This window comes from Zootoca vivipara, chromosome 13 (assembly GCF_963506605.1).
Source record: "Zootoca vivipara chromosome 13, rZooViv1.1, whole genome shotgun sequence".
NCBI lineage: Eukaryota > Metazoa > Chordata > Lepidosauria > Squamata > Lacertidae > Zootoca > Zootoca vivipara.
Genome location: NC_083288.1, coordinates 36,719,391 through 36,745,425, shown reverse-complemented (window position 1 = coordinate 36,745,425; position 26,035 = coordinate 36,719,391). Strand labels below are relative to the sequence as shown.

At 46.8% G+C, this 26,035-nt stretch overlaps 2 protein-coding genes across 5 annotated transcripts; both read right to left on the bottom strand.

Moving 5' to 3' along the window:
* Positions 1 to 14: 14 nt before the first annotated feature.
* TMC4 (transmembrane channel like 4) lies at positions 15 to 9,898 on the bottom strand. 3 transcript variants are annotated; one of them, XM_060281638.1, is made up of 12 exons: positions 9,671 to 9,853; positions 8,674 to 8,908; positions 7,650 to 7,798; positions 7,401 to 7,562; positions 6,098 to 6,183; positions 5,864 to 6,009; positions 5,622 to 5,769; positions 3,786 to 3,959; positions 2,993 to 3,156; positions 2,134 to 2,260; positions 1,688 to 1,785; positions 20 to 482 (listed from the first exon to the last, which is right to left on the bottom strand). In XM_060281638.1, exons 1-12 carry the CDS (start codon positions 9,717 to 9,719, stop codon positions 434 to 436), a joined length of 1,587 nt encoding a protein of 528 aa, XP_060137621.1. In that variant the 5' UTR covers positions 9,720 to 9,853; the 3' UTR covers positions 20 to 433. The 3 variants fall into 3 exon arrangements, with proteins under 3 accessions (XP_060137622.1, XP_060137620.1, XP_060137621.1); XM_060281637.1 differs by having other exon boundaries at positions 18 to 482; positions 7,401 to 7,798; positions 9,671 to 9,893; XM_060281639.1 differs by lacking the exons at positions 2,134 to 2,260; positions 2,993 to 3,156 and having other exon boundaries at positions 15 to 482; positions 7,401 to 7,798; positions 9,671 to 9,898.
* Positions 9,899 to 10,944: 1,046 nt separating this feature from the next.
* On the bottom strand, positions 10,945 to 25,993 carry MBOAT7 (membrane bound O-acyltransferase domain containing 7). Of its 2 annotated transcripts, XM_035135135.2 has the most exons (9): positions 25,662 to 25,993; positions 25,372 to 25,460; positions 19,819 to 19,899; positions 17,310 to 17,439; positions 16,275 to 16,401; positions 16,028 to 16,184; positions 14,904 to 15,264; positions 14,505 to 14,690; positions 10,945 to 12,639 (listed from the first exon to the last, which is right to left on the bottom strand). In XM_035135135.2, the coding sequence occupies exons 3-9, from the start codon at positions 19,892 to 19,894 to the stop codon at positions 12,258 to 12,260; spliced, it is 1,419 nt and encodes a 472-aa protein (XP_034991026.1). In that variant the 5' UTR covers positions 19,895 to 19,899; positions 25,372 to 25,460; positions 25,662 to 25,993; the 3' UTR covers positions 10,945 to 12,257. The 2 variants fall into 2 exon arrangements, with proteins under 2 accessions (XP_034991026.1, XP_034991025.1); XM_035135134.2 differs by lacking the exon at positions 25,372 to 25,460 and having other exon boundaries at positions 10,947 to 12,639.
* Positions 25,994 to 26,035: the final 42 nt, after the last annotated feature.

Genomic DNA, 26,035 nt, shown 5'->3' with positions numbered 1-26,035 from the left:
ACCTGCTACTCCATTGGTGCCCAGGACTCTGTTGCTATCATAGGAGCCAACTCCTAGGGGCCAAGTTCACTCTGACCCCCCCGCCCCCCCCCCCAAAGAATTGAGGGGGCAGAGCTCCTGCAAAGTTGATGGGCAGTACCATTCAAAGGATGTACGCACACAGCATATTGTGATCGATTATGCGAGGTGATCCTCCCAAATATTTTATTCAAGTTGGCACCCTTGGTTGCTATACACTCAGCTAGGGTGGCATCTTCCCCAGGGTGGTGGTGGGGAATGGTTTTATTATATAGCATGCCAATTATTCTGAAATGTATACTGTACAAATTTTAAAACAGCATTGGCGGGTACAGGAACCGAGGCAGGGATGTAATGCCAGGAAAAGGCCATTTCCACACCAAAACACTGAAAGTGCTGTTGAGCCTGTCTTGCTTCAGATTTTCAGAGCCTGAGTGAATGAGGTTAGTGTGGGATAGAAGGGCCTAAACATCAGCATAACAGATGTGGGGAGTGGGAAGAAGAAACAAAAACAAACAGACATTATTGGTTTTAATTACTCTGTGTGGAAAACCACACCATCCTAAATGCATGTGTTCAAAAGGCAAGTCCCTCTGAGTTTTGTAGGGCTTACTCCCAGTAAGGGTATAGGAAGCAGCCAAAGTAATTTATTACATGACAAACTAAACCCAGGGATGACCATCAAGTCTGATGGTGCATTCTGACTCCTGTCTTGGGATGTAGCAGACTTTATTATTGCTAGTTTTATTTCAACAGAGCTCTATCTCATAATTTAAACATGAAAAGAAAATAAAAATGAGGGAAAATCAGTAATGGAAGCTCCCCCACTTCTCCCCTTATAATTAGGAAGCAATTAAAAAGCTGTCATCAGCAATACTATTACCATGCTGAATAGGAAAGGGGGAGCAAGGAGGAAGTTGCTACTTAAAGCCACAGTAACCCTTAAGAGCTTCAATAGCATTTTGTTAGTCGGCATAGAACAGGTTGGTGCTGTAACTGCATTTTAAATGAAAGAAAGACAGAGAAAGCAGGTTTGAAGAAAGATAGGAGAACAACACAAAAGCAATGGAATACAGTCAGAGGGCAACAATGTTGACTTGATTCCACAGAGTGAATCCACTGGATTCAAGTGAGGGAATAATAGACAGAATAATAATAATAATAATAATAATAATAATAATAATAATAATAATATATTTATACCCCGCCCATCTGGCTGGGTTTCCCCAGCCACTCTGGGCAGCTTCCAACAGAAATATTAGAATACACTAATTTCTTAAAGATTAAAAGCTTCCCTAAACAGGGCTGCCTTCAGATGTCCTCTAAAAGTATGGGAATTCTTGGTGTGGAAACAATCTGTTCTCAGCTGGCAGGCCAAACTAAACACATACATAGGAAGGAAGGGAAAACACAAAAGCTGTCCCCCATTATAAGCCCCACCACCAAATTAAACAAATCTCCAAACCAAGTGATTTAATGCTGGGGATTTAAAGCACATTAGATGGGGAGGCACTTTTTCCATTGGGGCTGGTTGTAGTTTTTTTTAGCATATGGTCCATGGTGTGTCAACTGTATTTTTATAAACACTGGGAGTCGTTTTGAGCACTCTAGTCAAAGGTGGGATATAAGAAAGCAAGTAAACTTAACATGGGGGGTATCAAACACTTACTTTCTTGGAAACGCCACAAACAGCATGACAAGCAGCATGACAAGCAAGTCAAAGATCATCAGCCGGTACATTTCCTGCCCCACGGAGGTCTCCCAGCACTGGAGGGGACAAAACACCTCAATGATTTTATTTTATTTTATAACTATCTGTCATTTCCCCTCTGCTCCATTCAAAGAGCCCCACAATTTCTCTCCCATATAATTGAGGAATCATAGTTGAGAACAGTCCTTTCTCTAAGCTACCTAAACTTTAATGTCATGGTTCCTGATCCCTACCCTGCTGGACAAAATTCTGCCCCAGCAAGGGAAGGACCACCTCTTGCAGTTGCCAGCTGAATTCTAGCTCCACTTATGGAACTAAGGCATCACGATTTCTAGCCCACTCATTCTCCACCCAGAGAACCCAGGAGTCTTGGCTCCAAGCCTCTCATCTCCCTCTAACCTCACCGGATGGAGATGATTGTTATAGCCACATTTCTGACACACAGGGTTTTGTGGATCTCCACCACACGTGATCTGGCTCCAGAGAGAGATGAGAAGAACCACCAGGCTTGCAAGACGGAGGAAGACACTCCTATCGGACAGAAAAATTGACATGTAGGTTTGCCAACTGACCAGGAAAAGTGGGGGTGGGGGAGAGATGGCCTGTTCTTGGTCTTCTAAAGTTAAAGTCCCTGGCAAATCTAGGTAAAGCTGCAAGAGTTCCATCAGAAACCCTGGAGAGCTGCTGCCAGTCTGTGTAGACAGCACTGAGCTGGATGGACCCATGGTCAGACTCACAGTATGAAGCAATTTTGTTCTGTTCCAGCTCTGTTGGCCCTTGCTGCCTGCAGCCTGGATGAGCCTGATGCAAAATGAGAGCATGAACTGACCGTCTGCCCCACTCAGGGCCTAGTCTCAGGCCTCCTAAGCCAGCCCGGCCCTCAACTAGTGCCTGACTCCACTAGCCACGCATGATCCCTAGGCTATGATGGTACAGTTCCTGCAAAGAGAATTCAGAAACAGCAGGAAGCAATGGTTGACAATGGAGATCTCACAGAAACATTGTAAATGGCACCCATTCTGCCACTTACTTAGCATGATTGTTAATCTGGCCCAGGCTATGATTCAGAACAGAGCTGAAAATAATTCAGGGGCTACGCTACTGTGATCCAGACAGGCTCCCTACTGTTCACGAAGGGGAACTGATGGCCTTGGCTCCCACCCTGTGGCTTGATTAGCATGATGCTCATTCCAGTCCTGTCTGTCACTCAGAGGTAAAAGCTACAGGTGCCTCTACAAGAGGGGGCCAGAGCGCTTCCTGTACCTGAGAAGCGTGATTTTGATTTGGAAGCTGAGTGGGTATTTCTCTAGCTGAACAATGACCTCAAAGATCATTGGGACAATGAGGTTGGCAGCTGTGATGACAACCGATGGGAGGTAAGCCACCAGAAGCTCCAGGACAAATTGGTCTTTGACTGGGGAGTCTGTCTGCAGAACAAGAGAGAAAGAGAGAGGTTGATCTGGGGGCAAGATGGCTGTAGTGAGAAGTGGAACAAGGTTTGTATCTGCCTTCTCCAAGAGTGAGAAACCGGGCTTCATACATGCAGAACTTCCACAGGCCCGTAGTGAGGCACCGATGGGCAGAGCTATGGTGGCTGAATTTCTGCTTGCTGTGCACCTATTAAAGACACAGAGCCATTGCAAGCAGAATCTCAGTCCATTCCCCTCCCCCCCCCAGTACTTGGACTGCTCATCTGGGCAATGGGATGAATGTTGTGTCAACCCAGGAATACCACCCACCTGCCTCAGCTTAAGAACACAAGAAGAGTCTGCTGGACCAGTTCAATGGCCCACCTAGTTCAGCATCTTGTTCTCACAGTAGCCTGTGGAAAAGTAGCAAGCAGGATTTGAGCACAAGAGTGTCTTCCCTTCTGTGATTTAAAGCAACTAGTATCCAGAAGCATTTCTGCTTCTGACCATGGAGACAGAGCATGGCCATAATGGCTAATAGCCATCAATAGCCTCTCCTCCATTAATTTGCCTAATCCTCTTTTAGAGGCATCCAAGTTAGTGACCATCACTGCCTCCTGCGTGTGAAGTGAGAGCCCTTTCCTTACCCCTCCCAGCAGTGACTGGGAATATGTCGCTGCCCGGTAGATGCAGTAGAAAGATCCTCCTAGAAGCCCCAAAACCAGAATGTTGAGCACCCCCCGCAGGACATAGAGCCTGACGCGCTGTGCCGTGGTCATCTCTGCCTGGCGCCTGCGAACTGCCTCCTCTTCTAGATCCATCTGGAGGTGGGGAGGAAGAGGTGAGAAAGAGACCCTTGAGCACCCTGGGGTGTTGGGTGGGGCGGGGATAAGCAGTGTGCATCTCCTGTGAGATTATTCCTATCCAAATCTTCATTTGTTCTGCATATTAGTTAACTCCAGGGACAAAAAAAGGCATCAAAGTGCTTGTTCTCTGTGTTGCTAGCAAGTCCTGTCAAAAGCTGAAATGCAATTAGCAGTTTTCAGCTGTCCCAACCCGCAGCACTGGGGGGGGGGGGGAGAAGGGAAGCAGGCTGAAATCCAACAAAGCTGGATGCAATTGAAGAAGATAGGTGCCTGTTGAATTTCTGCCTGCCATGCAATTGCTAAAAAGCAGTGCTTTGATGGGGAGTTAAGAAGGCAAATGTACTTAACGTTGCCACCTTTTTGGTAAAGCTCTGGTAGCTTTTAAACAACAGCAAGCTAGGCAGAAATTTCAACAAGCATAGTGTGCAGCATGCAAAGTAGAACTGGGTAGAAAACTGCACCTGTTGAATTTCACCCTCTTGACAGAGCTGCTGAAAAGCACTGGAGCTTGAGGGGATGTGGGGTGGGAGATGGCAACCCTAGCTGCCATTTTTAGTCACCAAATTACTCTAGTACTGGGGTTATTTGCCTAACAAAGTTGGTGGCTACTTACCAGCTTTGTTAAGCAAATAACCCCAGAAGGAACAGAAGCTGTTCCATCAGCTCGAGTGACTGGCAGGAATCTCTCTCCAGTTGTCGGGGAGGCACCCATTAGACCAGGAATGAGGAGCCTTTGGCCCGCCAGATGTCAATGGACCCCAGTTCCCGTCAGCAATGGCCACTGTTCATGCTGGCTAGGGCTGACAGGAGTTGGAATCCAACAAAACGGAGGTGGTGGCACAGAGAGACTTCAGGAAAGACTTCAGGAAAGGTGACAGACAGAGAACAGTTTGTCACTGGAATCAGGAAGAGATAGGATCAAGCTACATGTGACATGGGAATTATGAGAGATGAGCTTTGGGTTTCCTCCCGTTAGGGTTGGAGCGAAGCAGGTGAGGGAGGATCTAAGCCAAAGGCCTAATTAAAGATTCCCCATTTGGCCCACCAGGCAGTTTCAACCAAGCCACACCTACTTGCCATATGTCTGACATCACGTGTGACATCACAGCGATGACAGGTGACTGACAGATGGGTGCTGCTGCTCAACTGTCAAAGTTGGTCCACAGTGGGTGGAGGAGATGATGATCTATCCCAGGCATAGGCAAACTCGGCCCTCCAGATGTTTTGGGACTAGACTACAACTCCCATCATCCCTGATCACTGGTCCTGTTCGCTAGGGATGATGCGAGTTGTAGTCCCAAAACATCTGGAGGGCCGAGTTTGCCTATGCCTGATCTATCCTGACGGCCAGATCCAGTTCCCCATCCTTGTCTACATCAGGCATCCCCAAACTTCGGCCCTCCAGGTGTTTTGGACTACAATTCCCATCATCCCTGACCACTGGTCCTGTTAGCTAGGGATCATGGGAGTTGTAGGCCAAAACATCTGGAGGGCCGCAGTTTGGGGATGCCTGGTCTACATCTTTGCCTGAAGCCATGGGTAGACCCCTGAAATCAAATCCTAAGTGCCAACTAGCATGCCTCAAGCTCTTTTCCTAGCTTGCTTGCTTTGTCTTACCCGCAGTTCGTAGCGAATACTATTGTGCTTTAATTGCGCTGCCCTGTGCTCCACCAGGCCAAAATCCCAGCCGGCAAAGACTTTGTTGCTGTAGGATCCGAGGGAAGCATCTTCACTAACCAGGCTGCGTTTGAGGCAATAGACTGATCTACGGAAGGTGGGTAGGAGAGAAAGAGGAAGGTGATTCCTGGAGCTGTAGTTCTGTCTGGGGTGTGTGGAAGATGGCTTAGAGTTGCCCTCACCTCCGTACAATCCACGTCAGGGAGAAGTGGAGGTAGAAGAGTGCTGTCAGTACATATGCCAGGGGGCAGTTGTACGAGAAGCCGACAAAATTGACGGCTGAATTTTGGTAGTAGCCGTAGAAGAGATAGGTGAGCTCCATGAAACTCTGTCAGGGAGAGAAACGAACACCAAGACTGAAAATGGGCCACTGTGGCAGCCTTCCACAGTTTCTTCTTGGGGATACAGTCTCTCACCTTGCCTGACAGAAGGTCCATTATGTAGGAGAAAAAGCTGACCAAGCCTCTGGGTGAGGGGTTGTAAGTCAGACAAGCTTCATTCACTGAAAGGGAAGAGAGAAGAGATCATTCTCCCTGTTCCATTCCCATTCCCTCAGAATCAAGGAGTCCTGAAGCCTATTGCTCTCTAGATCAGTGTTTCCCAACCAGTGTGCCTCCAGATGTTTTGGGACTACAACTCCCATCATTCCTGACCACTGGTCTTGCTAGCTAGGGATGATGGGAGTTGTAGTCCCAAAACATCTGGAGGCACACTGGTTGGGAAACACTGCTCTAGATTGTTAGATCCTGTTAATCTCTTGGTGAACCCAAAAGTCCTGGGATCCCATTGGGTAGAAAGGGAGATAGCTCAATATCTCTCATATATACCTGGGGATGGAGAATCTGGAGAAGCTCAGCTTCAAACTTTTAGAAATAAGTGCCTAGCCCAGGCATCCCCAAACTGCGGCCCTCCAGATGTTTTGGCCTACAACTCCCATGATCCCTAGCTAACAGGACCAGTGGTCAGGGAAGATGGGAATTGTAGTCCAAAACATCTGGAGGGCCGAAGTTTGGGGGTGCCTGAACTAGCCCTTAGCGTCACAGAGATGTTTCCATACTTTCCTACTACTCCTCTCCCTCTCTGTCATCACCTTAACAGATGCACACACAACAGATGTCTGCTTCCATTATTTCAAATCTAAATCAGAAAAACTCAAGAAATAATGGAGAACATGGTAACTATGTGGAAACATAATTAGCGTTTGCATAATATATTTTGAATGCAAAAAAAGAGGTGTATTTGTTACAGAGTTTGAGGGGTGAGTTTTAATTTTATTTGAGTGCAGCATTACGCATTCCTGCCTAGGGGCTCAAAAAGAAAATAACAAGACCAGGACCAAAATATCTGAGTGGTACCCTTTTTCTAATAAAATTTGTTTCCTTCCCTTCTACAGAATTGGTTGCTGGAGTCCGCGATTCAACCCTCTTAGCTCCATTCCCCTTCCCAGTGGGGTGTCATCTTTTTTTCCTTTTTCTTTTTGGACAAGCTTTTAATGTCTGCATGACAGGCTTAGAAATACACCAGGTCACACACCACAGAAATGCAGTGATGGAGAAGCTACACCTGTTTAACTTCTGCCTCCTACACAGCTGTCCAAGGCACAGGAGTCCTGTTCAAAGAGAAATGTCATGCCTCGATAAAACTTGGAAGTCCAGCTCCTGCTGAAGACTTAAATAACTCCTTACCTTAATCAGGATCCCTCCTTACCCGATGGCTTACCTAAACTGCTGTTCTGGTGACTTGTCCGATTGAGTGACAAGGCTTCAAAGGCCGCATTCGGAGCAATCACAAACCCTGCCACCAGCAGGGAGGCAACAAAATTCATCAAGACCAAAAAACGGAGAAAGTTAAAGTAGGACTGGATCCCTGTTCCAAACTGGCCTGCGCAGAGAGAAGATGACAAGTCGGAGCCCATGAAACACAAAACATGTCCTACTCTGTCCCCCTCTCCACTAAACTTCCCCATACCTCCAATGTGGCGAAGCGTGCTCCTCCACATCTCCCCATAGGCAACCACTGAGCTGGCTTGGCTCCTCACACGCCGGAGCGTCCTCCGCTTCCACACATGCCAGAGCTCCCAACCACTCAGCCTGCTGGCTGCTTGCTCCTGCAGAACTCTTGAAAAGGGGTGGGGGATCAGGGAGGAGGAAAAGAGCCCAGGTGGCTTATTGGGAACCTCAGAGCGTTGACATGAACTAATACAGCACCATATCTCAAAATGCTATAAAATGCTGCCCCTCAGCTTCTCTACATGTTAATTAATTTTCCATACAAACATGTCACGGAAGCCACATCCACACAGCAAATGGCTTCTCCTAAAGGGACCCTGGGAACTGTAGTTTCCTCCACAAAGCAGTTCTTAACATTTCCCAGCACCCTGAACAAAGTGCAGTTTGCAGGGTTATTTGGAGGAAGCCGTGTGCTTCAAGTGGATGTTGTGGCTGTGACCTACTGTATAGATTAAGAGTTCGTTGCTGTGCAGCACCCTCCAGTCAAGACACGCCTCTCCCCTTGCAACCCGTGTCCCTCCCCAGCCGGGCACACCTCTCTTTTAGAAGAAATTCATCAGATCCTTATTCTCATTCCCAGATGTTCTTGCTTCCCTTTTCTCTACCCCATGAGAATGTTTGGAGAACCTGGGGTCTTCTTTTCCTGTTGGGGCTGCGTACTGGCGTGGGGAAGGGCCAGAGACAAAAGGTTTGGTCAGAACCACAGGTCATCTCCTTTTTTCTGTCACCCCCCCATTTGATGTTCAGGGTGCTGGGAATTGTAGCTCTGTGAGGGGGTAGACTACAGTTCCCATGGTTCTTTGGGGAGGGGAATGTGCTTTAAATGTTATGGTGTGTATGCAGATAAGGTCAACATCTACATTAAATTAAGTTGAGGGTTGCATGTGCCCTCGGGCTACAGGTTGCCCAAGCCTGCAGCACCTTGGGTTTTCTGAGTATCAATCCTCACCCCCTTCTCAAGGACCCAGGCGTCCTGGCACTACCTGAGCTTCCGTTTCTCCTCAAGGCAGAGGGGCAGCTCTTTCAGTGGCTTGCTGTCTTCCTCTTCCTCCCCTCCTACAAATTCCGGGACAAATTCCTGAGGGTCAACCTTAGGTTCAGATGCCCCCTCCCAAGTGGCTCCCCAGGCCGCTGCCTTGTTGCCACGGAAACGTAGTGTCTGGTTGCTTGGCAGCTGGAGATAGAGAGATGGCGGACCATGGCGACCCCAGCTGGACCCTGGAAGAGAGGAAGCAGAGTAAGGAGAGAGGCATTCATGGCTCAGGGAGAAGCAGCCCATTTTCAATTCACCCTGCACCAGATATCAATGCATGCATATAGAAACCACCCTAGGAATTACAGGTAGGTAGCTGTGTTGGTCTGAGTCGAAGCAAAATTAAAAAAATCCTTCAGTAGCACCTTTAAGACCAACTAAGTTTTTATTTTGGTATGAGCTTTCGTGTGCATGTATCTGAAGAAGTGTGCATGCACACGAAAGCTCATACCAAAATAAAAACTTAGTTGGTCTTTAAGGTGCTGCTGAAGGAATTTTTTTATTTTGCTTCACCCTAGGAATTGTAGCTCTGGGGCTGTTATTATTACTATTACGTGCCCTTCACCAGAAGGTCCCAGATTCTATCTATATGCTCGTTGTCAAGTTCCACAGCATCTCTCCTTAAGAGGCCTGATATGTTTATACCATCCCCTCCCCGAATAGTCGATCATAATGAACTAGAGGTTCCCCAACTGCTGATGAGTTTTCCTCTAAGTCTTTTTTTTAAGTGGCCCTGCAAATGGAAGCTGATTCCTTTCTCCCACTTTCAGATACACTTTCAATTCAATTGCATTCCAACCCACTTCCGGCATTCTGTTTGCAGAAGCACACAATACTTCCAGATTAGGCAGCGACAGTAGCAGAGTAACAACAGATTTCAAAAGCTAGAGGATTTTTGTGACCCAGATCAAACCAGCAATCTATAGGGAGAAAAGACCACCACATACCTGCTTTGTCTTCTCTCCTCTCATAATTGCTTTCCTGGCCATCGCCCATGGCTGCAGGTTGTATTTCTCTGTCTAGTTTCCTTTCAGTGCACTTTACTCTTGCCAGTACAAGGAACAAGGAACTAAGACAAGGCTGGGCATGGATTAATGATTTCTCCGGATTGCTTGTCCCATGAACAAAGGCAGTAACTTGGCAACAAACAGACCTGAGGCCTAGAAGCAGTAGCAGTGGCAAAGAGATGTTTATCTTTACTACAAGACCTTTTAAAAGTGGTATAGCTGCCTCTGGAATAGTGTGTGTATGTTGACCCTTTGGAAACACATTTTATTTATTTAGTTTTTTGATCCAAATAGAAATTGAGCCATTTGAGGTGCTATGCAGTCTCAAACCTAGGTATACCACTCAACAGGAAGTTGACAAGCATGTGTTTGCAATACATCTGTTTGCTGTTTTGTCACATTCACACGTGACGTACTTAAAGTGTGTATATACTCTTTAGATATCTTAAGGCTTGTGTCTAATCAAATAATGTGTACAGCAGCTTTTGGTCTTTTAATAGTAAAGTCACCAGAAGGGTCCTTTAAAACAGCACACACATCCACACCATCTGACATGGAAAAGGTGAAGCTGCAGAGGCTTCTGATACTGATAGAGGTTTGTGTGAATTTGGTTGAACAAGTACTTGCAATGAGCCGATTTGAACTGGAAAGGCAAAACAGCAAAGGATTCTGGGATTACTTCTGCTTATGCATATAAAAAGTGAGATCTGGCTGCAATGAGGGCTGGACCAGGGGATAGTATTGTCTGCCAGCTTCCTCCTCCTTAATCTCAGTGTTAACTCTTGTAGAAGTCATAGAACTGTAAAGTTGGAAGGCACACACCAAGGGTCATCTAGTCCAACCCCCTGCAATGCAGGAATCTCAAAGCATCCATAACAGGGAAGAAAAACAAGAAAACACACTGGCAGACACTGGTTCTCTGGCTCCACCTACCACTTGGGCTCCTTGCCTTGCATCCTACCAATCACAAATAGGCACCAGCCATCACTGGATCAGAGATGGCAGGAGGAAATCAGAGCTGCCTTTTATGTGCAGGGAAGGATTCTTGTAAAGTTACTGTAATATAAGTCCACTTTCAAATGACATGTAGCAATTATTTCTATGCTGGGAACTGCTGAAATCCAATTATTTGCAACAGCAATAACTATTTTCAAGGCTTGGGGATTGTCATTTACTGCCCTCTTGAGGATAAGCAAGGAGCTGAATAAATAAGAGATGTTTCGTTGTTGTTTTTTAAAAAAAGGTTTTTATTTCCCATTCAGGCTTCCAATAAAGTTGCATCGGACCTGGGTCACAATGTTTATAGAGATGAGCTGTTTTACATCTTACTTTCTTCAGAATGCAAAGACGTTATCCATGAGGCAGGCAAAAAGTACAGACAAGTCATGGGTTCTGCAGTGTAAAACCCACAGGGCTCCCAACCCAACATACATAAAAAAAAGTTTTAGAACCTTGAGATAATAATTTGTGTGTCCTAAAGCAAATTCTGCAAGCCACAGGCTTAAATTTGCTGCACTTGAATCAGCTCCCTATAACTGAAGATCACCACCGATACATTTTAAAATGTGGCTGACGTGGCATGCAAATTTTTCATTTTGCTTCTTAGTTTCGGCTTCTCCCATTCCACAGTACAGTACTTAAAGCATTAGCCTTACTGAGCTAAACTCCTCGATACAGAGGTGTCCTGACACCTCCAAGAATCTCACCCCTATTTTTTTCCACGGTGGGGGTGGTAGAAATCACTGACTCGGGGCTCAGCAACAGCCTCACAGGTTTTTGCAGAGTTGCTTGAAGGAAGTTGGGGCTTTTATTTACCTTAGTAAAAGGTGAAGGTAAAGGACCCCTGGGCGGTTAAGTCCCGTGAAATGTGACTATGGGGTTGCGGCGCTCATCTTGCTTTCAGGCCGAGGGAGCCAGTGTTTTTACCTTAGTATCCTCAGATGACCCACCACCCAGTAGCAAATCTGCAATATTCTCTTTCCCCTGGCAGTAAACCCCTATTCCAAGGTGAGATCTGGGAACGGTTGGGAATGAGGCTAGGGATGGAGCTCTGGTCATTCTTGCAAAGTCCCAGATTCTCTTCCTGTAACATGGGTGTGTTTTAGGTTTAAAAAAAAATAGAAAAGAAAGAGGAACCAAGTTCTGCAGAGATGCTAGGAGCCAGGACTTCTGACCTTTCTTGGAAGGTGAACAAAAGCCAGTAGGAAAATCTAATAGTCAACGGTGTTAGAAGTTTAGATTTCTAGGAGTTCCCTCCCCACACACTGCCCAAAGAAATACTGGTGCCAAATGACATGGCACTGGGTGTTGGTATTCCTAAGTCCTCAGGTATGAGAACAAGTGAGGAGCTGAGTTTTCGAGACACAACTCCTGGTTCCTTATAGTCAGATCCTCAATGGTGGTTTCAACGATGAAACACAGGTTAAAAAAACAAGTCTTATGTTGAGTCCCATCTGCTCCCTCAGCCTCCAGGGCCTTTCGGAAGCACTCCACGTCAAGGGCTTATGCCGGCCTTGCCTCAGCCCCATCACTCCTGCCGCTGGGGTTTCTCCAAAGCGCCATCTTTGTCCTTCTGGGAGGCCCACGCTCTCTGGAGCCCCAGCCTTTTCCCCAGCAGGAAGAAGGCCAATGCCCCCAAGTGGACGCAATAATAGATGGAGCTCCAGTAGCGGACGGTGTCCTCGAAGGTGAGCAGCACAAAGCCCATGCACATGTAGTCATAGGCCCTCATCTTCAGGAACCACTGCACCCAGTCGCCATAGAGACGGCCGGCAGGGGTCAGGTGCCTCAAGAAGCCGCTCTCCATCGCCCCCTCAGCTGCTAGGCAGAGTGGGATGGTAAGGAAGCTGAGGTAGTAGCCGGGGTGAATCCCATGCCAGTATGCAGAGATGAGCATGGTCCAGGCGCTCCTAGGAAGAAAGAGAGCCTTCTCAATCCGAGAATCCTCCCCTCAGGCCAATCCCAGCATATATCCCAGAACCCTTCACTATTTCTCCTCACACTTTCCCACTTCTCAGTCCCCGACTCCTTCATTGCTGTTGTTACACTTTGGTCAAGTCAATCCCAGAATCCTTCACTGCAGCTCTCAAGCCAAGCCTCCGTTTACATTTTGTTGCCTTCCTTGTTCGGCTTATCTACAACCAAGTTGCCAATCTCCTACACTTCTGTCAGCTCTTCCTCTCTTGGCCCACAGCCAACCAGCTATTTATACTCTGCCAAGAACAGTAACAATACTATGTCTGATACATTATAATTTTTTTATTTTAAAAATTCTATTCTGGAACATAGAACTGAGCCAGCGAAATGACACAATTAACCCAATGGCCTTTTCAAAAAGCCAGGTTTTCACCAATCGCCTGACGAAGTATAGTGATGGAGCCCGATGGACCTCACTTGCAAGGAATTCCTCAAGATAGGCACCACCACACACAAAAAACTATAGCTACTTGACACCAGCCTCACACCCCGAGGTCATGTTATGCAGACCTGCAGAGGATGAAGCAGAAACACCACAGATCAATGACCTTGAGGAGTTGGCAGGGTCCCTGAAGTCAATGCTTAGGCCCTTCAATGCCAACTGCTGTTCAGGAGTGGTTTAGAAAGCCAGAGTATATAAGGCCTCCCTCTTGAATCTTCTAGCTGCTGGAAACGGCACAAGTCTCTGGCTAACGGCACTGATTCTAGCTTCCTTCCTTTGCTATAAGAATATCCCCTCCTATGGTTTCAAGCAACTGCTGTTTAGAAGCATTACTGCCTCCAACCGTGGAGGAATAGCCATTGTGGACAATAGGCACTTAACCTCCATGAATCTGTCCAATCTTCTTTTAAAGCCATCTAAGTTGCTGGCTGTCACTACCTCCTGTGGGAGCAAGTGCCAAAGTAAAAAACAACGCACTGTGTGAAGAAGGACTTTCTTTACCTGTCCTGAATCTTCCAACATTCAGCTTCCTTGGACACCCATGATGTCAATGTCATGAAAGAAAAACTTTTCCCTATCCATTTTCTCCACGCCACGCATAATTTCATAAACGTCTATTGGGTGAACACTGCTTTGCCGTCTTGTACTTTAATTTGACTCCCTGTGATGCTGATCTAGGACATGCCTGAGTTTGTCCCTGGTTCATGTTTGGACCTAGATGGATTCTCTGCACTGACCCTGGTTTGTTTGGACCCTGCTGCATCCACAGCCCTGCCCTCTTGGGTTGACAACATGGGTGAAAGACTTGTGACTGGGCCCCTAAGCCCTTGAGGGCAATCCTTGGAGGGACTCGGGTGACGACTGGAGCAGGTGGGGAAGAACATACCAACTCCCACCATTTCATAGTCTTTCATGCCAACTGCCTCGCTTTCTCCATCTACAGTGGAACCTTGGGTTATGTTAACCTCGGTCTACTGCCCCAAGCACATGTGCAGAAGCGGTCTCTCCGGTTGCGAAAACTTTGGGATACGTCCGGAGCTCCGGAAAAAGATCGCGTTCGCAACTGGAGGTACCACTCTACCATCCAAGGTCGCAATAATATTTTTGGCTCAACATTTGCTCACATAACTCTCACCTGCATATTTATGCTACTCCCCCTCATGCCTGCATTTCTCTACTCTACCTGTCTTCAAATCAACCAACAACCACGTATCCCAGAACCCTCTTTACTGGCTGTTCCCAGAAGAACCTTCCCTGCAATTCATCTCAGAACCTCAGAGTCCACCTTCACACCAATCCACCACAACAGGCCATCTCCCCCATACCCCCTTCCCCCAATGATAGTGCTTTGCTCACCTTAAGACATAGGACCGGACAGGTGCGCTTTTGTAAATGTACTGCGCCAACCACCATTGGACACTCATGTTCCAGTAGCGCATGCCATCCTTCACCTTGACACAGAAGTCAGTGCCATGTGGATCAATGTTCTTGATTGTCTCATAATCATAGGTGATGCTGGACGCTCCCCCTTCATCTGAGTTGCTTTAGAAGTGTAGACAAAACAAGAACATCTTAATGCCCTCATGAATTGACTACTGCAGTGCTCTCTACATTGGGCTACCCTTGAAGACTGTATAAAAGATTTAGCTAGTGTCAGAATATGGCACCTTGCCTTCTGGGGGCAGGACACTTCCATGCCATTCTCTAAATCTAGCCCATCTTCTACTGCAGACAGGGAACATCTCCTTGACTAACCTGCTGATTGGCACGTATTCCACAGTGGGCCCACCGCCTGACCGTGATTTGGCGGTGGTTGGATAGGCACCGAAGGCAGCAGAAATGCAGGCGCATTCGGCGCAGAGCCAGGCGACATAGAAGCGCATGCGGAAGACGAAGAAGATGGGTACCATGTAGAAGATTCGGAACAGGAGTCCCCGTTCATAGAAGGCATCGCTGCGGACATATTGGAGGGGGAAGAAGTGAGAGACCACCAGGAAAAAGACCCCAAAGATGGGGATCATTTTCATTCTCGAAAGCAGCGGTTTCCAGCTAGGGATGATTGTGGAGTTAGGCTGGTTCAGCCAATCGTGGTAAGTACGGTAGCGAAAAAATGGGCCTAGGTGCAAAAAAAGAAAAAGAAAAAAGAAATTGAGATCAATGAGCAGACAGAAATGAATTGTTCCTCAGAAAAACCAAGACACACAAAAGCCTATCATGCAGCCACAGATCTTAATAACTTAAGTCTTAAGAGGATGTGTAGCTTGGGTGCTGGGTAAGAGTTTGATGCGTCCAGTAGCCTAGCCCTATGTCTCCTCACGGGATCTGGTGCCACAAGCAGAACCTGCAGGATCTCAGCATTCATTCCAAGTTTCTAGCCCTCATTATCTGTCGCAGAGGTAGTGCTCGGATATTTTTGTGCTGTTCCCACAAAGCAGAAAAGGAAAGAACAATCAACGTTACCACACATGAACTGGAAAGTCACACAAAGATAATGAATGGAGAGAGGAAGAAAGGCATATTCTTTCCATAAACACCAAGAGTCAGAGGCATGCTGGTGCTTCTACGGATACACACACACACACACACACACAATCATGCCACAAAACCAGCTATGACGATTAGAGCAACAGGCAAAGGTGAAATATGTCTTCCTTTTCTTATCTTTTATCTTGCTCCCTCTTCAAAATAAAACTGAAACAGAAAATGGGAACCCCCAGACCCTCTGTCTCCTGTCATCAATTTTCATATTTTTGGTGAAGTCTAAAGCTGTGGTAACCATGATTTAAAAAACAAACAAACCCATCCCTAGAATTTGGTGCTGTACACATATTTCACCCTACCCAGTTTGACCACTGCTTTCTGTTAGGTAACTCAGGTACCTGTCATGAGCCCAACATAGCAATAACTGTAGCACAGTATCTCCACCAGTCCGGGCATTGTAGGGATCACGCCAATCACTGGACCCTTGGCAAATGATGTCACATCCTGTTTCTTCGCCCGAGTGAGTTCTTGTACTTCGTTGGCTAAGCTCACCATCTGGGAGACACAGATTAAGGCATCATGGGAAACGAGCTTCCTAGGGAGCCCCTTCCCCATACCCCGGGTCCAAAGCGCAGCCCCTCTTACCTTGAGAGTGAGTAAGAGCTGCACGGCATTGGTGAAAGGTGTTGGCTCTGGGAAGCCAAAGTAGCCAATTGTACGGAAAAAGAGCAGGTAGGAAAAGGTCCAGCCAAGTGTCAGGTAGTGACAGGCCCTGGTGTGTGTGAGGGGAGAAGCAGATAAAAGGCTGTAAATATTAATGAACTATTCATTATTCTTTAATGAATTGTTCTCCACACAGGTGGGTCTGGTATCTTCTTTATGCAGCTTTCGGCAAATGCTAAAGATACACTTCTGTACCCTGGCTTTTGACATTTGAGGTGTATATTTTTAACACTGTGCTTTTGTTGTTGTAATTCATCCTGCGACATCAGGGTAATAATATCCACACATACCACACACTCTACTCTGGCTGTTCCATTCTCACTGACCAATATCCTAATGTTGTAAATTTACTGAAGATATCCATTTTCAAGACCTGCCCTATTTCTTTCCCCAGACTGTATTTTTTTCAACTGTGTGTTTTTAATGTTGAATTTTAAATTCTTGTAACCTGCCCTGTGACTTTAGGCTGAAGGGCAGGTAATAAACATAGCAACAACAATGACAGTAAAGTAATAATCTGGAAGACGTTTGCCCCATTTTCAGGGCTCTATGTCTCTGCATCAAAAGGGACAAAACCTTCTTTTCTCTAAACCTGAGATGCGTCCGTGGCCTTCTGTGTGATAATTGAGGGCCACTTCTATCAGTCTTAGCCAGCATAGCCAATGGTTAGAGATAACAGGAGATGTAGTCCTAACAACCTCTGGAGGACCACTGGCTTATCTGCCCTGCTCTTAAGCCCCACATTGCTTCAACTTTTTAAACCTTGCAGGTAGAAATTCCGGGAGATCCGATTCCCAAAATCCCAACCTTGCCTGCTAAACTGTAGCCACCTGCAAACAACCAAACTACGTTTGCAAGGTGTCTTCATTCATCTGACTAGGCCTCCCGGCCCGCCACACAGAACTACAAGCGCCCCCCGTCTTTCCTGTTCCACTGCCTCCCAGCTCCCTCCTTTACCTTGGTGAGATGTTGATTATCAGCCACGTCCCCAAGATGGTGATAAGCGAGTGGAGGGTGTGGATGTGGCAGGTGGCCAGTGTGAGCACGAGCCCCGCAGCTGCCCCTCCAAACTGCTTGATCCTCAGGTCTGTGGGGAACAAGCAGATCAAAAAAGTTTCCCCATTGCGAACAGTTCCAACACAGTGGGATCGGGAGTTAGGGATTGCAAGTCAGCTCAAAAAGGAGAATGCAGGGAAAGAGAGACCAGAGCTTGGCAAAATATTTACATGCACAGGACACCCCCCCAGCACAACCATTCACTCAATTCCCATTTCTTCCTGTTCAAAATCAGATAACTGATGGGAAAGACTTCTTCCCAAGACGCCTGAGAGCTGCTCCTAACCAGAGAAGAACATTAGGCTAAAGGGAGAAATACTTTTATCTCGTATAAGGCAGCTTTTGGGGGTTCCCATTTTTAATTTTGATCAAACCTATCCATTCTTAAGGAAATCAGCCCTGAGTGCTCCCTGGAAGGACAGATCGTGAAGCTGAGGCTCCAATACTTTGGCCACCTCATGAGAAGAGAAGAATCCTTGGAAAAGACCCTGATGTTGGGAAAGATTGAGGGCACTAGGAGAAGGGGACGTCAGAGGACAAGATGGTTGGACAGTGTTCTCGAAGCTACGAACATGAGTTTGACCAAACTGCGGGAGGCAGTGCAAGACAGGAGTGCCTGGCGTGCTATGGTCCATGGGGTCACGAAGAGTCGGACACGACTAAACGACTAAACAACAACAACAATTTTTAATTTGCACTTCCCCTCCAGAAAAAAATCCCCAAATGGAATCTTTCATCCTAATTATTTTATTTATTTGAAATGTTTAGAGCCCACCCTTAATCCAAGGACCCTGGGACAGGGAACACTACACCCTCAATGAATAACGTTCAACACCGATTAAAAACAGGATAAGTAGACCTGTTCAGTATAAAACTAGTTCAGGATGAAAAAAGCAGTCCCAGTACCCAAACACCTTTGCAAACAGCCATACTTTTAAGCTGATGTCAGGAGAACATCAACACAGACATTTGTAGAATCTCAAGGGATTTCAAAGTCAGGGTGCCACCACAGAAAAGGCCCTGTTTCCTGACACCATGTATATTGGTGAGTGGCGGGATGGTAAGCAGGGCCTCCCTGGCAGATCTCAACTCCTCAGTAGGACTATGCAGGAAAGATGCTCCTTCAATTCATCTAGATCCCAAGTTGTTCAGGGCTTTATGTGTTACTGACAAGGGCTTGAATTCAGAGCAGAAACATACCAGCAACCAATGCAGACTCTTGTACCTTTGTGAGGTGCACAAAATTCTACTAAGGCTGCGGATTCTCCTGTCATTACAGCCCTGGAATAGTAAAATCCACACTGAGCAGAATACTGTATTCTTTGCAACTGGGCATTTTTTATCATATTATGCCAGGGCTTTGTCAGCTACACTGCCTCCCAGTCCATTTCCAGACCCAGTTTAAAGTGCTGGTTTTAATCCATAGAGCCCCAAACAGCTTGGGAGCAGGTTACCTGACTGATCACCTCCCTGCACAGGTGCCTACCCAAACCTTAAGATCCCCTTCAGAAGTCTAGCGACAGGTGTCCCTACCAAGGAGAGGGTATTTTTGCTAGTGCCACCCTGACCATGCAATATCTTCTCCCCAAAAAGGCTCTCCTGGAGTCTTCTCTGTGGTCTGTTCAGCACCAAGTAAATATCTTTTCTTACTATGCCAGGCTTTTAAATCTGGGCTGCTTCATTTGGTCTGGTATGCTTAATGGCCTTTTACTGTTGACTTCTAATCATGATATTTTGTATTTTTAAGAATTGCTTTTGTCTGTTTTGTTTGCCTGCTACCCGGGGAATTAGCAAGATTTCTGTATCACTTCATTAACAACACGGCCTCGGTCCTGTATACCTGGAAGGAGTGTCTCCACCCCCACTGTTCAGCCCGGACACTGAGATCCAGTGCTGAGGGCCTTCTGGCGGTTCCCTCACTGCAAGAAGCAAATCTACAGGGAACCAGGCGGAGGGCCTTCTCGGTAGTGGCACCCGCCCTGTGGAACGCCCTCCCATCAGAGAGATAAACAACTACTTGACATTTAGAAAATACCTAGAGGCAGCCCTGTTTAGGAAAGTTTTTAGTCTGTGATATTTTAATGTATTTTGATGTGTACTGGAAGCTGCCCAGAGTGGCAGGGGAGACCTGGCCAGATGAGCGGGGTATAAAGAATAAATTATTATTATTATTATTATTATTATTATTATTATTATTATTAACACACATTGACCACCGTTGCATAGATGGACAGCTATATAAATGCAACATATCAAAAGAAACAACTTCATCTCAGGGCCTTAGGAGTCCTTGGGCAATGCTTGGGCCGAAGGCATGGTTGCTTAAATCTGACTCTGCAACAGTCCCACCCCCCCACCCCCGGTAGACATGGCGTCCAACTCATTTTGGCCGCCCAGATTTAGCACTCACCCCCTTTCTTGAAGAGGAAGCCGACGGGGATGGAAACGAGAAGGACTGCCAAGTAGATGACTTCATCGGGTGACATTGTGGCTGGCAAGAGATGCAGAGAGTCAGAACAGGCTGTGCAGAATGATTCGGAGAGATTTATGCTGGGAATACTGGAAATAACCAGGGAGAAAGCTGTGCTACTGGTCCAGCAGCTGGTTTGAGGTCGGGTGAACATCTCTGAAGGAAGTGGCCCAGATTCTTGGGACTGCCTATTAATATGATCCCAAAAGGTCAAAGCAAGGATGTCAAGGCACCTGGATTCTTGTATCAAAGGAGGGAAAACCTAAGAGATGCTGGCAGAAAGCAATAATCTTGCAGAATGCTACTACTCAGGTGGGGGGTGGGATTGAGAGGGAGGGGATAGTCACCCAATGAAACGGATGAGCAATATATTCAGGACAAAGGAAAGGCAGGACCTCTTCACACACAATGCCTGATTAATTTATAATAAATAACAAGATGAAAGATGAAAAAAAACTTTTTTAATCATTCCAGTGGTATTATTAAAAAACATTTTTTTTCATCTTTCATCTTGTTATTTATTATGACTATGACAGATCAACATGGCTATCCACCTGAATGATTAATTTATGCAATTTAGGGAAGAAAGTGAATTCAGAGAGGGCAGGTGCATTATTCATTACATTTATAGACCAACTTTTGTTCCAAGGAGCTCAAGGCAGTTTACATGGTTCTGCTCTCCTCGTTTTATCCTCACGACAACTCTGGGAAACAGGGACTAGCACAAGCTCACCCAGGGAGCTTCATGGCTGCATGGGGATTCAAACCCTCATTTGCCAGTTCCTAATCCAGCACTCTAGCCATTACACCATGCTGGATCTCAGTGTATTAGCTGACGGCTACCAGTCATGATAGGATGAGACCTGGAAGGAAATCTTGCCCGTGCAGCTTGGGGCTTCTCCTTAGTGCTCTAACTCAGTCGGCCTTCCAGATATTGTTGGCATTCAACTCCCACCAACCCCAGTCAGCTTAGCCAAGGGGCAGGGATGGTGGGAGTCGTAGTGCAACAACAAATGGGGACCCAAGGTTGAAGAACACTGCTCCATTCCATTCCCACCCAAGTTTCAGGTTGTTGGAGAGACAAACTTATGGAAACTAATGATGAGCGTTTGCAAATTCCACCAAATAACCTCAAATGTAGAAGGATAGTTGGATGTGGTGGTTTGTTTATGCAGATTATAAACCTCCACCAGACTGCCGCAAAGTCCTCTGGTGCAGCTTGGCTTCAAAGAAGTCTTAAGTAATGAGTTAAGTTTTTGTGAGACACCAATAAAAAGCACTTCTGAATACCATCCATCTGAAGCAACATATGACGTTTCCTTCTAGCCTTGTGAGATGACCAGTCTGGTTGCAACCAGCAAGTAAACTTTCTCAGCAAGAGAAGCATTACCTCTTTCAAACAATTATAATCAAAAATACTTAGTGTCTAGGATCACAGTTTCCCCAATAACGTCCCCAATTTCTTTTATCCCCTGTTCCCAGAAAGGATCTTAGGGTCTCTTATTTGAAGGTGTGTGTGTGTGTGTACTTCTGCAAATCTTATGGTAGGGATGGGGAGCTTGTGGAATTACTGGAGTGCAACTCATCACCCCTAATCATGGCCCTCCCCAAAAAAGCATTCCTATGCCTTTAACACAGGAGTAAATTGTGGCCTTCCAGGTGTTGAGGCTGCAATTCCCATCAGCCCCAGCCACCATAAACAATAGTCAGGGATGCTGGGAGTTGCAGTCCAGCAACACCTAAAGAACTGCAGGTTAGCCACCCTTGCCTCAACTGATGTCCAGCCAGCAGAAATATAACAGCTGATGCTTATTCTATCACTTCATCTCTGTGGCAGGAAAGGCACCACCTGTTCAACTTCTGCCTGCTAGGTGGGAAACATGTGGCCCTCCAGATGTTGTTGAAATACAATTCCTAGCCAATGTAGCTAGTGGCCAGGAGTTCCTAGAGTTGTAGTCCATCAACATCTGGAGGGCCACAGGCTCCCCATCCCTGTGTTAAAGGCACAGAGGAGCACTGCCAGGGGGAGGAAGTTGGCCACTCTATTTTGGGATTGGAATCCCCACTCAAAGCATCCCAGGTGGAGTAGTCCAGCTTTATACCATTCTAAGGCTACTTCTACAATATTCATTTAAAGCTATATCATACATATCATGCAGATGGGGCCTTGGGATGTTACATGTGTTAAGAGGTCACAAATCTCCTTTTTCTTAAGCATCTTCCCTATGGATTGTCCAGGCTACTGAAAGGTGGGGCAGCTTGTGGGGACCAAACAGGGGTCTAGGATATGAGCCAGGTCTCTTCGCTTTCTTCTAAGAAGGAGAGTGGAGCAAGTACAGTGGTGCCTCGACTTACGAATTTAATCTGTTCCGAAGGCACCATAAGTCGATAAATTCGTAAGTTGAAAAACGCCATTGGAAACGTGATTTCCCATAAGAATGCATTGGAAACGGAAACATTCGTAAGTCGAAGCAACCCTATCTAAAAATTCGTAAGTCGAAAAATCCCTATCTAAAATCGCCATGGTTTTTTTTCCGGATATCGAGACATTCGTAAGCGTGCGGCCATTACCCCCAATTCGTAACTCAAAAAATTCGGTTCTTGAGTCGTTCATAAGTCGAGGTACCACTGGAATAGAATCGTAGGCTTGTAGAGTTGGAAGGGACCACAAGGATCATCTAGTCCAACCTCTGCAATGCAAGAATCTTGTTGCCCAACGTGGGGCTCAAACCCACAACACCGAGATTAGGAGTCTCATGCTCCACCGACTGAGTCACACGCAGGAAGAACTGTCAGCTGCAGGCTACCACATCTTTCAGAGTTGCACAGAAAACAAGAAGGCATGCTGGGTGAGGAAAGCCACACTTGAGTGCAACCCCCCCCCCCTTAATTGATTGTTTGATTGCATTTGTACCCCACTCTTCAGCCCAAAAGGCTCCCAGAGTGGCTTATGTACAATCAGTTAAAACAAGACAATCCCTGTCTGCAGGCTTACAATAATAATATTGGGGGGGGGGGAACCTGGCACACAATGGGAAAGGGGCAGGGAGGGAAGAGGGGGGAAAACCAATTTTGTGCAACTCTGAAAAGTACAGGTGCTCTCTTTGTACCTTGCTCCCAGCCTTCCACATTCTGAGCTTCATTTACAAAGACAGATTGCAATGCAACCCCCCTTTCCTCCTGTCCCCGCTAGGGACGACTGTAGCTGAACACACCCAGACCAGTTTCCACCCCTGCCACTTTTGCCCCGTTCCTCTTTGCTTTGTCTCCCTATAATCCCTCGCCTCACTCCTCCACCCCATGCTTTCTATATTTAAATAGGAATCCTTCAGCTAGATTAAAAGCAAGTGTCTATCTAAGGAGTCCAGCGAGATGCACACAGAGAGCACGCACACACACACTTCCCCTCCAGTGAGCCACTAGACTAGAGTTTGCAGCAGGCCTGTACCATGCATAGTTTTGCAGGCCAAACGCAGCCCATCCCACTTTGCCTGGCATCCCTTTGGGGGGGGGGAGAGAATTCCAAATACTCATTACTTGCAACCCTTCCCCAAACCTTTGGAGGAACAGCTAAGGTCCACCCAAACCCATCAGACGCAGGGAGGAGAGAATCCTACACAGCTCCTTCCCTTTGCTGGATTCAGAGGTAAATGCTGGGGCTGACTCCAATTCCCCCCGCAAATTTGCAGTGTTGTGGCCCACCTCCATCAAAGGCTCCTTCATTGACATGAGTTGCTGGGGGAGTGAAAGCCTTGTGCACTGTTGAACTAGGCCAGGCACCCCCAAACTGCGGCCCTCCAGATGTTTTGGCCTACAACTCCCATGATCCCTAGCTAACAGGACCAGTGGTCAGAGATGATGGGAGGGCCGAAGTTTGGGGATGCCTGAACTAGGCAAAAGGTATTGTTGCTGAGAGCAAAGACATGGACTAAAGTGGGGAGGGTGCAGAAAGACTGTTAGGTAAGAAAAGTAGAGGGAATTGAGAGAGGAAGTGCAGAGAACCCTGGAAAGTTGGGCGGTTTTCTGTGTGAGGAATAGATGGAGGTATATAGACAGGAGTGTTATGCAAAGGACAGGAAAATAGGAAGTAGATAAGCTGAAGAGACACTGAAGAGGGGGAGGGAATCTAAGGCTCCGTACACTGAAAGGTCTCCGGGACCTGTAGTTTGTTAAGGTGGCTGAGAATTGTAGCTCAGTGAGTGTTAAACTACAGTTCCCAGGATCCTTTGAGAGGGAGTGAACAGACGTCTTGACATGCCCCGCTACAGGTGAGAAAGTGCTGTGTTCAAGGAGACTTGATGGTGCGGAGGGAAGTGCACATTAAAAAGAGTTAACATGGGCTAAAAGGAAAAAGAAAACAACTCTGAGTTAGAGTTGCCTAAGGAACTTGCCTAAAGCAAAAATCTGATATGAAATTACTAGTTTCTTATACGTCCGAGGAATTTGGAGTGGAGCTACAGGTTTTATTTTTCTGTTTTGATAAGAGCCAAAGAGGTCTAACCTAGAGAACAGACGATTAAGCAGAGCCATTACAGCAGTCTTCACATATATGGAAGGGCTGCCATCCAGAAGACAGGGCAGAATAGTTACCTGTTGCTCCAGGGGGCAAGACTAGAACCAAATCTGCAGGGAAGCAGATAAACATTAGGAGGAACTTTCTGACAGTATCGGCTGTTGGGCAGTGGAGTAGGCTGCGGGTGCTTCAGCAAAGGCTGAAGAGCCACATGCCAGGGATGTTGTAGTTGATCTGTTCATTTCTTAGCAAAGCACAACTTGAGCCAATTTTTTTCCCATTGGGAAAAGAAATGCCACCTACTTAATTTCCTCCCTTGTGTACAGCTATAATTGTGCTTGGAAGGCTTTCTAGAAAACATCACGGCAATGTTCCTTTAACCTCTGCCAAATACCTCCTTGCCCACTCTCCATACAGCTCCCCATCCATCAGATGGGAGTTGCAGCAGTCCCAAACATCTGAAGGGCACCAGGCTGGCTGGGTTAGGATACCCAAAGTGGAAAAGCTTCAGCGGAATTCCTGTAGTAGAGCAAGAAGAATGTTCAGCCCTGAATTTAGAGCCTCTGGGTATGTGCAGAATGCATTCCCCCAGTCAACAGCACTAAACAACCCCAGTAGATCTGGGGTTACAGGTAAGGGTCAATCATTTGCCTGCTTAGGAGCAAAACACAACGACATGTCAACTTCCAGGGCTCCCCCAACCGCAAAATGAAAGAAAGAAAAATCCTTGGTAGCAGGCAACGTTTTCTGTGGGGTTTTCATCTGATGAGGAATGTAAGGAGGAATATTTTTTTTAAATCCTCTGGGAAACTAGAGGGGGAAAGAATCAGCAGTGTCATTCCTCAGGTAGGTGTTGCACGCATATACCAGATTAAAACGGGAAGACAAACACTTAATGCAATGATGTAGCCCTTGCGAGGAAAAGATCTATAAAAAGCAGGGTTCAGGGAGATTAAGGCTATAACTACACTGTATAATACCTGAAAATAGAGAACCTAGACGTGCTGGCTCCTATTGATCCCCGCAGTACGCCTGGGCAAGTCATCTGTTCCCCATCTAGATCTTATGCCTGAGCAAAGAATAAAATAAAATTGCCCCATCCATGTCTGACACCGATCCAGGGAACCCTGGAGCCCTGGCTCCTAGCCTTAGGCCTCATACTGGTGAGCCACTAAACCCCCTTCATCCTTCCCCATTGAACCCAGGAGTCCGGCTTCCCAGCACCACCCAGTCTCGTTTTCCCAAATCAACCACCCCGCTCGGTACTCACCTCTTCGGGGGGCCCTTTCAGCACGTGCTGCTGCCCAAAGGGGGAATCGAGAGCGGGGCTGAAGGAAGCAGGGAAGGAGGGAAGGGCAACAAGCGGCAGCCTAGGAACGCAATGCAAAGAACTTAGCTCCTTGCAAAATCCATTTCTGAGATGGGCTGCCCCACCTCCCCCTTCGCCTCCAAGTAGCCTTGCAAAACAATTTCTCAATCTTAGGTGCGCGCTTCCTGTCTCTCTTGCACAGTTTCCTTTGCTTTGCAGGATGAGCTGTGCGTGATGGAAGGGGAGGCGGTGTGTTCATGCTTCCGCACCCTCCTTTTCATCCTCCTCCTCCTCCTTTCCACCGCCTCTGTCTTCCCAAGACCATGTCATTGGCA

What these genes read in the sequence shown, in the direction of transcription:
- MBOAT7 (XM_035135135.2), bottom strand. Translation starts at nt 19,894, where the DNA reads ATGTCACCCGATGAAGTCATCTACTTGGCAGTCCTTCTCGTTTCCATC. An exon ending in GAATACGTGCCAATCAGCAG is followed by an intron (nt 14,691 to 14,903) that starts GTTAGTCAAGGA and finishes ACACTTCTAAAG; the next exon opens with CAACTCAGATGAAGGGGGAG. An exon ending in GTCCGGTCCTATGTCTTAAG is followed by an intron (nt 12,640 to 14,504) that starts GTGAGCAAAGCA and finishes CTTTCTTCCTAG; the next exon opens with GAGCGCCTGGACCATGCTCA.
- TMC4 (XM_060281637.1), bottom strand. Translation starts at nt 9,719, where the DNA reads ATGGGCGATGGCCAGGAAAGCAATTATGAGAGGAGAGAAGACAAAGCA. An exon ending in TCACCAGAACAGCAGTTTAG is followed by an intron (nt 6,184 to 7,400) that starts GTAAGCCATCGG and finishes CTTCCCTTTCAG; the next exon opens with TGAATGAAGCTTGTCTGACT. An exon ending in TTTGTGGCGTTTCCAAGAAA is followed by an intron (nt 483 to 1,687) that starts GTAAGTGTTTGA and finishes GCTGATGTTTAG; the next exon opens with GCCCTTCTATCCCACACTAA.